We start from the raw sequence: 13046 nt of genomic DNA on the forward strand, positions 1-13046 counted from the left end.
ATTAACTTCCTCAGAAATTCATGTAGCCATTTATGGATAATGTTCTGTTTTAAACATTGAATATAGGTATATGCATAAGTTCTGAGCAAAGGCAAAATCACCTACTGCACCCTACTTGGACCTCTGTGTAAAGCCCTAGCTGAGTCACAAATAAAAATGATTGAGTGGACTGAATTTATTCTACATTATCGGGCCTGATTTCAAACTAACACTGAAAGGAAAGACATAAGCCTACAGTATTCTGACCAAACAATATAGCTTGATGGCTCATCTCAGTTTCTAATGAACTAATGTTTGCATAATGCATGAAGCCCAATTTAGGGAAATTGAAACTACTTTGCCTTAAAGATGGCCAGATGTTTAGCAAGCATGTGATCAAATGACAATTTCACCCAGAGAAATGAAGCCAATTAGTAATGCAGGAGGAAAACTTTCATTTCCATTTGCAGTGCAGAAGACCTGCTGATAGCTCAGTGCTCTCCGTTCCAGTCATTAAAAGCAAAAAAATTAAATGACTGACATTGTTAGACAGAGAGATGTTTGATTACCCTTTGAGTTTGCTGGATAAGAAGCAAGCTAGTGAATTTATTGGCCTCAGTCACCCTCCACAGACTGGTATCACAAAAGATTAATACTTTATTACATGACAGAGGTCAGTATCCTTTGACTACTAGCTACTGTTACAGGAATGATGGATTCATTTAAGAGTGGCTCTGAGGGTTACAGCAGAAGTCTGGAAACCTAGAAGTTCATCCTTTGTTTGTAGTCCCAGTTACTCACCGCCTAGCCAAAAGGGGAAAAGTCATTTGGTCTTCTTGTGCCTCAATCCATCAGTAAAAGAGCTACACTGGAAACCACAGTTGGAGACAAGGTTTTGTAGGTAAAAAGAGCTACTCTAAGGGAGTTGGCTGCCTAGTCCTTCAAACATTTAGTGAAAAATCCCACCCTCTTTGCAAAATATGCAGTGACTCAGAAGATGCAAACTCACTGCATTTGCCTGAGTGAGACGTCCCTGGCTAAACGGGATTCTTTCAGACAATGAAGGCCTTAGTCTGAGGTCTGAGTCTCGAACATGACAGTGAGGAAAGTCACATAGGCATACCATGAATCCTGCCACTAGTTAATTACATTAGTGAGGGTATGGCCTCTATTTGGAGACCAACATCCAGTAGCAAATGTATAACAGCTACACAATGGGAAAGGTAAACCCCGAGTGTCTGTGAAATAGCCCAGGTGGACCGTAAGTGGTGATCACATCTAAGATTCAATGGATCATAGTTACTGACAGAGACTGAAGGTAGAGACAGCAGTTTTTGAATACTGCATATAGACCTTGCCCAGCCCAGCACATTGACTATGTGAATGTCCAAATAGAAATGTGAGAATGATTAACAACAGTATGAATTTGCATCATTATAATATATCTAACTATTTTAACTTATAAACATAGGATTAGAAGGTTACAAAGATCCCTGCTCTTGCAAAAAGAACAGAAGTACTTGTGGCACCTTAGAGACTAACAAATTTATTTCAACTTATAAATATGCTGAAATAAATTTGTTAGTCTCTAAGGTGCCACAAGTAGTTCTGTTCCTTTTGTGGATACAGACTAACATGGCTGCTACTCTGAAACTTGCTCTTCTAAAGCTCTGAAAACTAACAGCCACCCCAGTTGAATTTTAAGAGCATTTCATGATAAGGAAAAGATGAGGAGGTGTAGCTCAAAGGCATATAGCAGTTGTATAGGAAGGAGAAAAGTTATAAATAGGCTCAGTACTTAGCAACAATTGAGTCAAGACTTCCCTCTTTTCAGATCCAGAGTCAAAGGTGAACAGCAGTCTCAATGTTGGGATGCACCTGAACTGAAGTGTCTCAGAATGATTGCACTTTTAGCTTAGCCTGTTAGAAGCATGCTGTGCAATGGTCACTGAAAAAAAAAATCAAGGCTGCTTTTTCAGGCTGCCATGGAAGTAGTTTCCTTCTCATCAGTGGAAGGGCAGGTCATTAAGATTTCCAGCAGGTTGTCCATCAAACAGTTCATATCAGGAGCCCTCTTTACATCTGCTAGATTTTGCTTTTCAGAGATGTGAACAGAGATTTCATCATAGATGCTTATAGTTTGCAAGATTTTTTTTTGGAGGAAGCCTCTAAATTCTGCTCCATTATAATGTGAGGATGGTTTATCCAAAATCATTTAAATTCACCCAAAACCTGCTGGGACAAATTGCCTACTCCCACAGAAATACCATAGAAATCTAATGGAAACTCCACAAAGGTCTACCCTCACCAGCTACCCTCTAGTCTCAAGTCAAGTAGAAATGGTTTGAAATGCACCCACAAGGAAAGGAGACAGAGGGATCCAGCAGAGACCTAGGTTTTTTGGGGAGGCCAGTGGATCCAGGATGCACTAGTATTATATGCAGCAGAACTGCTTCTGCCTTCAAAGTCTAATCAGAAGAAAGAGATGGGGATGGGAAGGTCTAGCAACTCCAGAATTAGCAGCAGCAAGAGGAAAATGGACCTTTGAAAACATACAAAGAACCTGGAAATTATCAGCAACTTTCATAGCCTGGGATGCATCTTTCCAAATCCGAGAAAGTAATAAATCACTGTAATGCTCATTTGTAATGATACATGTCTGACTTTTATCGAAAGCATGGTGGAGTATGGATAGGTCAATGCCTTTGCAGAAATGGGAATCCCTGATATTCTGTAGATTTTTAAGCTTGCAGGGACAAAGCATTCATTGTATTCCTTAATTCAATAGAACCACTCAGGAGAACTAGTTGATTTGTGCCAGAGTAACACTGACTGAGCACTTGTGACTCAAGGGACACTGTTAACTAAAAGTTTGAAATGTGAATGAAATATAGTTCTTCCAGTTTTGATATGGAGCCATGGGAGACTAAATTAAAAGTTGCCTGATTAGGTGGGTGACATTCTGTCATACAGAAAGTACAAAGAGCATTCAGATCCTCTGGGTTTGATTTAATTTGAGGTTGTTAAGAAAAATGAAGGATATTCTTTTGATTTTTTTGACTAGTTGGTAAATGGAACTGACTCCCCTAGCAACAGAAAATACCAGAATATTCTGCAATTCATTTGAAGATTTGGGACCATATTCTACTCAAGTGCTCCATCAACTGCACTGTTGTAAACCCAGAGGGACTCTATTGACTCCATTAGAGTTACTTTAGAGTTAAGCTGGTGTGACCAACACTAGACAATGTTGTTAATAGTTTAACATTAATTACCAAAAATCATTAAGGAGGACAGTTACCAAACTACTTGTTTCCATTGTAATGTAATGCAAGTCCACTGCCGAATGGTCCTATACCCAAAAACCTTGGATACAAACACCTGGAATGTGCAGTGCACCCAATAATCAAGGTTTGTTTTTTTGAAGACATTGGGAAAGCTTGATGCAAGATGTAAAACAAACTTGGAGTTTGTGGATAGTCAGGAATCAAGGTGATCTAGGCAAGGAAACTGAGAATTTAGCCAATGGAAAAAGCATAGCAGCATAACACTCCATGCAGCAATTTTGTCATAGTTTTCTGAATTAAGGAAATGATCCACAAGGTGTAGGCAAGTGGATTTAATTGGCATTCACTAGATGAGAAGGACACAAACCCTGTCTTGTTCTTACACAGGCATTGCTCCAGTATGAAGAAACTAACATGCCATCCTGATTCTGCCTCAGCTATTTCTGTAGTGCCCATTTCTGTTGAGATTGTGCAGTCTGTTTCTTTTTAATTGTGTCATTAAAAGTCATTTATACAAAACTAAGATGAACTGAAAATACATATTTGACTTTCTGCATTTAACAAAAGAATCAGATAAAGAAGGTTTGACAGATAGGAGATGGGTCCGGTCCATGAGCTCTGGATTAAGCCCTAGATTAATAGCACTAGATCAGTGTTTCTCAAACTAGGGTTGCCGCTTGTGTAGGGAAAGCCCCTGGAGGGCCAGGCTGGTTTGTTTACCTACCCCGTCCGCAGGTCCGGCCAATTGTGGCTCCCACTGGCTGCAGTTCGCTGCTGCAGGCCAATGGGGGCTGCTGGAAGTGGTGGCCAGTAAGTCCCTTGGCCCATGCCATTTCCAGCAGCTCCCATTGGCCTGGAGCAGTGAACCACGGCCAGTGGGAGCCACGATCGGCCGGACCTGCGGACCGGGCAGGTAAACAAACCAGCCCGGTCCACCAGGGGCTTTCCCTACACAAGCAGCAACCCCAGTTTGAGAAACACTGCACTAGATCATGACTCAGCAAAATGCTTAGGGATATGCTAAGCATCTTCATCCCATTAAACTCAGTGAGACTACTCATTTAAAGTTAAACACAGACTTACAATGTTTTGCTGGACTGGGGTCCAGAACAGGAGCTTGAAAATTTGATGAACTATACATCAAGTTTATTTGAGAACAAGCCCTCCAGCATTTTTCATGAGCTGAACTCATTAAGTAAAACAAACCAACCAACCACCAGTTTTCCCACAAGTAGTCACTGTGTGAGGAGGAAATGGAGGGAGACCTCTGCAGAGAAAATGAAACTCCAAGCTGCAGGATATTTACTGACGCAGAGTAGTTCTGCTGTAGAGGTTGTATCTAAAAGAAGCTGTGACAGATTCCTGTAATATCCTGAACCAACCTTATGAAATTAAAATGAATTTTACTGAATTAAGGTTAATAACTTTGGAGTATATTGCATTAAAAATACAGTGACACAAGCATAGTTGTATGTATTCTTTCTAGTAGGAGGGGAATGCTTACATACTTTGAAGCCATCCCCCTGGTGACGTTTGCGTATACTAGTTCAAACTGGATTCTCCAGGGACCAACAAACAAAAAGGATTTTTGGATATATAGCCTGGTTTTAAACTGGCTGCAAACAGACAGTATCTGTAGTCCCTGGAGGGCCTCATTTCTTACAGCAGGTTTGGAAAAAACTGCGCCTGCCAGAATCCATGTTAGGGTAGAGGTGAATTCCGTTAAGCTTATTAAAATGTTTAGGTTCTTTTAATATGTTTTTTCAGCAATGCTTTTTACCTAAGAATAAAAGGGTTGTACAAAAAGTGCTGTGTGGTGCCATATAACTGTAGCAGTTAGACCTGTTAATAATTTCTGAAGAAATAACAAGCAAGTGTCCACGGGTAACCTGTCTGTGCAGGGAATCACAGTTCCCTGACTTCACTGTTAAGCCTGGAAATACACCAGTCTGAAGGGGGAAAGACATAAGTCTCCATCCAGAAAGGCAGCAGCTGGGAGCCTGAGAACAGTTGCCCTGTCTGGACCACTGAGGGGAAAATACAGGCATAGTTGCTCTGAACTATGACAGATGCCTATAAAGAAATTATGTTATATATTTTTTAAAAAAAACTCAGTAGAGGTGTGGGGTGGAACACAGCTGTAATTGCAATTTTATTTGAAAAGAGGTTTGCTTTAGTACATTAAATTGGGCAGATGATGTTTCCATAGTTGCAAATGCTTCAATGGTATATTTACTTTGAGTAAACAGGTGTAGAGACTAAACATGCAATTAGAAATTCAGACTTCATTACAAGCCACAGATAGTATTTGAGAGGCAAGAGTCTATTTTCAAACATCTTTACAAAAATACCTAGGGTGTCTGTGGAGAAGAAAAGTGAGATGTGGGGACTTTGAAATTGCAGTTCAAAGGAGTCTATCAATACATTAAAGGGCATACATGTGTAAAGGATTAGCTTTATTCTCTAACACTAAACTGTGAACAAAGAGGAAATAGAGCATACATAAAGATATGGGGAAGCAGACTGAACAGTGGACAAAAAGAAGGTGATAAAAAGCACAAAAGAACACTACAAAAATTATATTTTCAAATTGTATGAGAATAAATGAGTAAGCATTTATCCAATGGATAAGCGATAACTTTATGAATAGAGAAATATAGGTTCCTCACATTCTCAAACACATTTCTTACATGCAACTGCACTGAAATAAGATTTTGGGTGCAAGAGCCACAGAGAGGTAGAGCTGCAGCCTTTTTTCATCTCGGGCTGGGACCTTATCCAATCTCAGATGCTAAACAAAGTTAGGCGTGCCCACTATGTGTACACAGACCTGATTTGGTTTTATAGGGACTGAATTGCCTATAGGGTAGTACTGTGTTTCTTTCTGCCTTACTGAGCTTCTTGAAGATGATGTTGGAGAATAACAAATACATTCAAGTATGTTTCCTGAATTATGTCTCAACTTCAACTTTCTCCATTTCTAATTCATTCAGGCACAAGCCTAAATCATACCTGAAGAAAATGCACTGTGTGGTGCCACTTTAAGCTTTAACATGTATAAAGCAGCTTATAACCCTATGCTAGGCTAGGCTATTTTGTGTCAAAGTCCAAATTTCTTGGTCAAACTACAGTCAAGGTCCAGACTTCAGAGAATATAAAAAATAATAAGTAAAATAAAAAGATTTCAGGTTCCATTCAAAAGCTTCTGACGGTCCAGTTTTTGCCCTATGATCTGCCTATTGACTATACCTGCCCTATGCTGTTACTGAAAAGAATGGGACTTGATGCAGATGCACCAATTTCCTGACCATCATTTTGAAAATGTAGCCCTAAAACTGATTACATATTTTAAGATTTTAAAATATGTGATGTGGAATTTGACATAAAGGAAACATTTAAAAAAAAAGAGGAATGGTCCTAATGTTAATGAAAGTTAGCATGCTTCACTAGGAGGGGGTTCTTCTAAACTCATTCTTTTTATTAAGACATAGTAATGCTCTTAAATAACTGTAAAATTTGAATAAGTTCCTGTGAGACATCAATACCACATCTCACAAGCCAGAATCTCTAATGACATTTCATCATGAAGTGGCCAGTGATGGGTTTCTGTAACTTATATGTATAAAAAGATAGGATAATAAAGTTAAAGGGATATAATAATCACATGGAAAGTTCTAATGTGGTTTTATATTTTAAATGCCTTAAGCAATTTCTTAGGTAGCCAGCTGATATATCTTTTAACAATCACAGTTCATGTTCCTTTTTTCCCAGTATGACTTGTTTATAAAATTGACTTTTTTAAAAAAAATGCTGCCCTGAAGATTTTAGATGGGTGTGGAGATTCTACATTTCAAAGTACTTTTGTGTAGCACTGGTTACTACTGTCACTTTACATAAGCCTTCTACTGCTGGAAAAATTCTTTTTTGAAGCTAATGCCACCTGGGACAAACTTTCTGCATCACTGCATTGATTGCTTTTCCACCTATCCTCAACTTCTCCTTTCTGTTTTGACTGTGCTCAGTAATTCCTCTGCTAGTTAATATTAGCTCTGTCCAGATTGCACACAAAGATCCCTCTTACTGAGGGGCCCTGGACACACAGATCCCACTGCCTTCATAGAATGAGGGAAGTTACCTCTGTGGCACTGACCCAGATCTGATAGGACTCTCTGTGGCACTGACCCTATGATCTGCAAGTGGGAAGGGGGTCATTGTCCCCTCAGCTCTGGGAGGACTCCACTCAGTACAGCTTGAAGTTGTAGTAACCCCTGAGTGGAACCTCTCCCTTTGTAGTTTTAAGAGCAGGAGACAGAGGTCCAAGATCAGACGCCAACAGAGGCACTCTTTTTATATGGTCTATATTTTATATATTACACACACATCTGTATCTATAAAATAGAAGCCACATTGACAGACCCACGGGAGAATAGTTGGGGATTAGTAGACAAACAGAAGGACTTGGCCTGTAGCTGACCCTCAAAAACTTTCTTTTAGGGATGGCACTGCTGCTCTTGGCACTAGCTTTGAACAACCTTATAGTCAGGAGAGCACAAGGACTGCAGTATTGTGCAATACTGCTTTCCTCCTGTGCAAGGGCACAAAGAAAGGGAAGGTCGCCTTCCCACCATTGCACTTTCAGGGCTAATCAGTATCTGGCTCCTAACTATGCCTGTTTTCAGCCAAAATACATCAACCTTGCAGACTATTTAAATGACTGTTGTGGGAACTGTTTTTTGGCTGTATTACATGCAGATGCAATAAATACAGTAGACTACTCAACTGCAATTTGAGGGGCACCCATCAGACCACTAATTACATAGTTAATCCCTACCCATTCCAAGTCTACCTAGATGGTTTATAACTCACATCAAAGGAGTAATATATAAAAATGGATCTTGCTGGTTGGTTTCATGCCTACACCGAGTTAAGTAGTTCCAAATATTGCAATCAGAAATTTTCTAAAGCTTCAGCTTTATTAGTTCATGTTATGGGCAGGAAATTTATATTAGTTCTTTTGCTTAGTCCCCAACCTCTAATCCATACTTTGTGGGAAGAGGAGGACCAGCCCCATTTTAATGGCATTAGAGCCAGGGATGATTACCTCTCATGGAGATTTAAGAAAGGAGCACAGCCTGGAGCTGTATTACCTTTTCGCCATGGCCCTTTCTATTGTGGGGATCCTCCGATCCTTTTATGGAGATCCTGGGGCCAGCTGGGGAAGCACTGGTAGTGCAGTGAATGAAGGGTTGGGGTTGGGCTGCTGGGGGCACAAAGCCTCCAAGCAGGTGGCCCTCACCTCCTGACACATCCAGGTGTGTCTCTGGGTATACTCCAGAGTCAGAGGACAAACTCTGCCCCCAGGGAAGATTCCTTAAGGGGATCCCCAGTGATATTTCCTCCCCTTCACATATCTAATAGGACTCCAGCCCTGGGTTGAGTGGATTCGCTTTCCTATCATGGACACAGGTATTCACACTCAATTCATTTCATACTGTCTCTGTAGTAGTCATGTTTCATCAGGTGTTTCCTCATTATTTCTCCATGTGACTGAAAAGTAAATTTGCGTTTATATTAAGGTTTGATCATAAGCAGGACAAAGGTATGTACTTCTAACATAACTTGATCTACAAAATTTGCTCAAATATTCAGTTGAACATCCATTGCTCAGATTGCTTTGTAATTTAAGGAAGAGGGTTTTACCCCCCTAGATTTTATGTACAGGATTAAATCACAGATGAAACTTGATATACACATGAGTGGCATTTGGGCTCTAGGAGAGCAATATAACCTCAGAGTGGTGCAGGCAGGACCGGCGCCAGTGTTTTTGGCGCCCTAGGCGCGTGGCCATTTCGCCACCCCGCGCGCTGCTCCCGCGGCTCTGGTGGACCTACTGCAAAATGCCACCTCCCAATATGCTGGCAAAATGCCGCCCCCCAATAATCCTGGAGCCCTAGGTGATTGCCTAGGTCGCCTAAATGGAAGCGCAGGCCCTGGGTGCAGGTTAAATAAAAAGCAATAAAGAGCTATGACTGGAAGACAAAAGAGCCACCTGCTGGTGAGCTCATGCTTGAGATACGGAGGCTGATGGAACCTAATTTAACCTGCTTTTCTTTGCCCAGTAAGAAACTGTTTGGCAGTTACCTTTACAGAGTAGCTCAGTATTTACTAACTTGACAACTGTGTGATGGAGGGCTGGAAGCCACTGTCAAGCTGAGAACCAAGGAAAGAGCTGGAGGTGTGTGCTCATGATGACAAGAATGGTGCTTTTCCTGAGTTGGTCTTCTCCTCAAACGTTATCTATTTATCCCCCAATACAAGCTCAGTCATCTTCTTGCTCTACTGAACATAGCTTTAGGTGTTTTCCCTTATTGCTCTACTGTATTTTATATAGTTGGAATACTTACCACATCTAGCAAGGCTATGTTGTCTGTAACTCTGTATAGTTACATGAAAACAACCTACTTTATACATATCAAACATGCCAGTCACACTCCAAATATTACCCAGCCACATTTGAGGATTTTTTTAAAAATAACTGACTGCATAATGTATTTCCTCACCAGAATTTCATGAGGTACTCTGAACTTGGGCTTAAAGCATAAGTAAGCCAGGTGTGGTTATATTATAGCATAAATTAACTTCCAAGTACTTCATCCCCTTAGTTTGGGCAGTTCCTATAAAATTTAGTTAAACCAAGTATTTTGTGACAGAAGATACAGCTCTATCTCCAGCAGTTCAGAGCAAGGAAGAGGAACTAAATAAACCTTTCCAACCTAATAAGTCAGTTGTTCATTTTTCTCATTCCCCTTGTGCAGGGCACACACAAGATACATACTGCAGTAATGTGAGCCAGAGGAATGCATGCAGAAGAGATCTTCCTGTAGACACATTCCTCTGAATTGTAGTTAGAGGGAAGATAATTACCAATTTAAGAACAACACAGATGCCTCCATTGTTTCACGTTCTGTGCTTCAAGCGAAGAAATTTAACCAAATGTTTCACTCTCTCGCAGGGTGTGAAGCTATGAGATGTTCCCAGTACCGATTATTTGTTCCATCTTCACTTGCCAAATCTCCCATTTGCACTGAGAGTCCCGTGTTTGGATCTTTTTAAAAATATACATTAACAAGCCATTGAAAAAAGGCATTGGCATTCAAACTCCAAACAATGGTTTCAAAACTCAGCTCCCCTCCCCAGTAAACTAGAAGAACAATTACACTTATTGTTTAATATTTATATTACAGTTGCACCGCACAGAGCGCAATCAAATTTGGGTCGTTGGCTAGGTTTTGAACACACACAATGGAATTCCAAGTGTCTGCCCTGAAGAATTTAAGTAGGGAATTTTAGATGTGAGCAGATCTAAATATTAGCAAACCTTCTTTCTGCAATTCCTGCCCCTATTTCTGAGCCACATTAGGACAAAATTCATCCTTCCACACAACAGAGGGTGTTTGGAATCTGTGAATTGAAGCCAAAAGTTGTGCCACAAAAACAATCCAAGCCTATGTAATTATGTCAACATCAAGATAAAGAAGCACAATTTATAGTATTTGTCACTGCAAAAACTGAGCGCTTTCCTGTACGTTAAACCATCTGTTAACAGTGAGCTAGAAGAGAGTTTTACTTCTATGATCCAACATAAACCAGCATAAACCAGTGGTATCAGACACATGAGCAGTGTCTCCCATGCCTTCCGACAGTTCTGCGTTCCTTGGCTCATGCACACAGTAAAACTAAAGATGATCTTTTTTTCTCCTAAAGCTCAAGGGGAAAAATGAAGGACACTATTCTCTCCTTGATTTATAGTACAACACTGGAGATCTGATAAACTCATGTAAATAAATGCACTGATATAGTTAATACTGATTTTGACCAGAGTTAACTCGACACTTAAAGCCAAACCTTACATATATATTTCTATACAGGGACATATTGCGAATACCTGGCTTATTTTTTGAGATGAACATTAATTAACTGTACATAGAAATGTTTCTATTTAATTTTAATTTCCTGTAGTCCTAAACGATATTATTTAAGCATCACTTGCAACATTTTCCTGGAAACAGGCTTGTTTCATACGTGTCTTTCTGAACATCATAATTTTATCATTCAAGATATAACAGCATTTTATGACAGGTAGCACTCAGCATGATACTGCTGAGTTGGTTTATTTCTCCTAGGAAAGACACAAAAGTAGAACTATGTATGAAAAGTAGAACTGTGTCTGCTGACTTATTTCTCACTGCTTTCAACAAAAACATCATATAATAGTGACATTTCTATTCCCCCCTCCCCTTCAACAGCAAGTATTGATGCCAAGACAAGCAGTCCAGACAAAATCATTGTTAGCAAGACACTTACCATATTTATTGATGACACTGGGCCAATGCTGTTAACATAAATGTCAACATCAATAACTGTTGGTTTTACTGTGGAAGAAAAAAAAATGCAGCATTTAATACTACCCTGTGGAGGACACAGCTCCTCATGTTAAACTTTTTCATAATTACAGACACCCATCTTTGATTAAAACCAAAAACTAACAAGCAAAACAGCTCATACATTTTGAAGAACTGGCAAGGTTCCTTTCTATTATGCTTGCTGCATATGTGCTCCATGCTGTAAATTATAGCCTGGATAAGTTTCTCTTTATGATCTCTGTTTATCTTAGTACCAGCATGGAAAACAGATTTTTTGTGGTTACTCAGTGGCCCAGATTCAGAAACTAGGCTATAAGCTGTCCAGACTGATTCAGCTTACAATTTCTTCCAGTTCGCTCTTCGTATAACCTACATCGTCTTCCCCCATGTGCTTGGCTACCCCAGGAAACTCCTTCTAGACTTAGGTCTTGTCTACACAAGAAAGTTGCACTAGTTTAACTAACAAATCAGTTATTTAAACTGATTTTGTTCAGCCAGAGCAATCCCTCCCACCTCTTTTTGTTTAGATTTAACTGATTCATAATTGACTTAAACTAACCCAAGATAAGCCTGATTTAAACCCACATAAGATAGCTTTTTGCACTGGTTTTACTAAATTGGTTTAAAATCATATTTAGGTAAGCTGGTGCAGATCTCTCATGTAAACAAGATCTTAGGCTCCCTCAGACTCAGGGGGCTAAATTGAGATGTGATTCGGTTAATTAACAGGCCACCTTAAAGGCGCTACTTACCACACTCTACTGATGACTAAGAGCATCAGCGCTGATATAGGTTACATTGCAAGAAGCCAAGCTTTAAATAAGGTAGGGATACTTTAAGTGGGTTGTTCCCATCCTATTTTAATTTACACCTTCTTCTATGTCCTCAGCATGCAAGTTACACCAATTCAGATACCAGTTGTATGATAATTACTGTCTCTAAGGGATCCTACCTTATACCACCTTTCTGAATTTAGCTCATTATAGGCATAGAATCCAGTCTCTGCACTCATGGCAGGACTAAGTATTGTCTAGAATGTAGATAATATGTAGTATTATCTTGCATGTAGAACGCAAACAATAAATGAGGCTTTAAAAGTGCTGAGCTATTTTTTAAAGTTGTGCTTATTTCAGTACTTATGGAATAACCAATTCCTGTCAATCACTATTACAATAAACTTGTAAAAGCAGAAGTTTCTATGAAAATACAAATACAAACATTAAAATGAGCAGAAATAGAAACCCAAAGACAATAATCCCTGTCTATAATTCATAAAGTGGTTCTATACTGTTAGAAAAGTGTGGTATGTTATAGTTTGGGTTATTTAAGGTCAGAATTTTGTCTAAAGAATTGACTT

At 39.6% G+C, this 13046-nt stretch overlaps 1 protein-coding gene across 1 annotated transcript in view; it reads right to left on the reverse strand.

Annotated features, from left to right (window-relative positions):
- Window positions 1-13046, reverse strand: part of GABRG3 (gamma-aminobutyric acid type A receptor subunit gamma3) — a 575769-nt gene that overhangs the window by 532268 nt on the left and 30455 nt on the right. The window contains exon 3 of the mRNA XM_050932184.1: window positions 11631-11698. Within this exon, the coding sequence (XP_050788141.1) occupies window positions 11631-11698 (68 nt within the window). The remainder of the gene's footprint in view (window positions 1-11630; window positions 11699-13046) is intronic.

The sequence above is a fragment of the Gopherus flavomarginatus genome, chromosome 1 (assembly GCF_025201925.1).
Source record: "Gopherus flavomarginatus isolate rGopFla2 chromosome 1, rGopFla2.mat.asm, whole genome shotgun sequence".
Lineage (NCBI taxonomy): Eukaryota > Metazoa > Chordata > Testudines > Testudinidae > Gopherus > Gopherus flavomarginatus.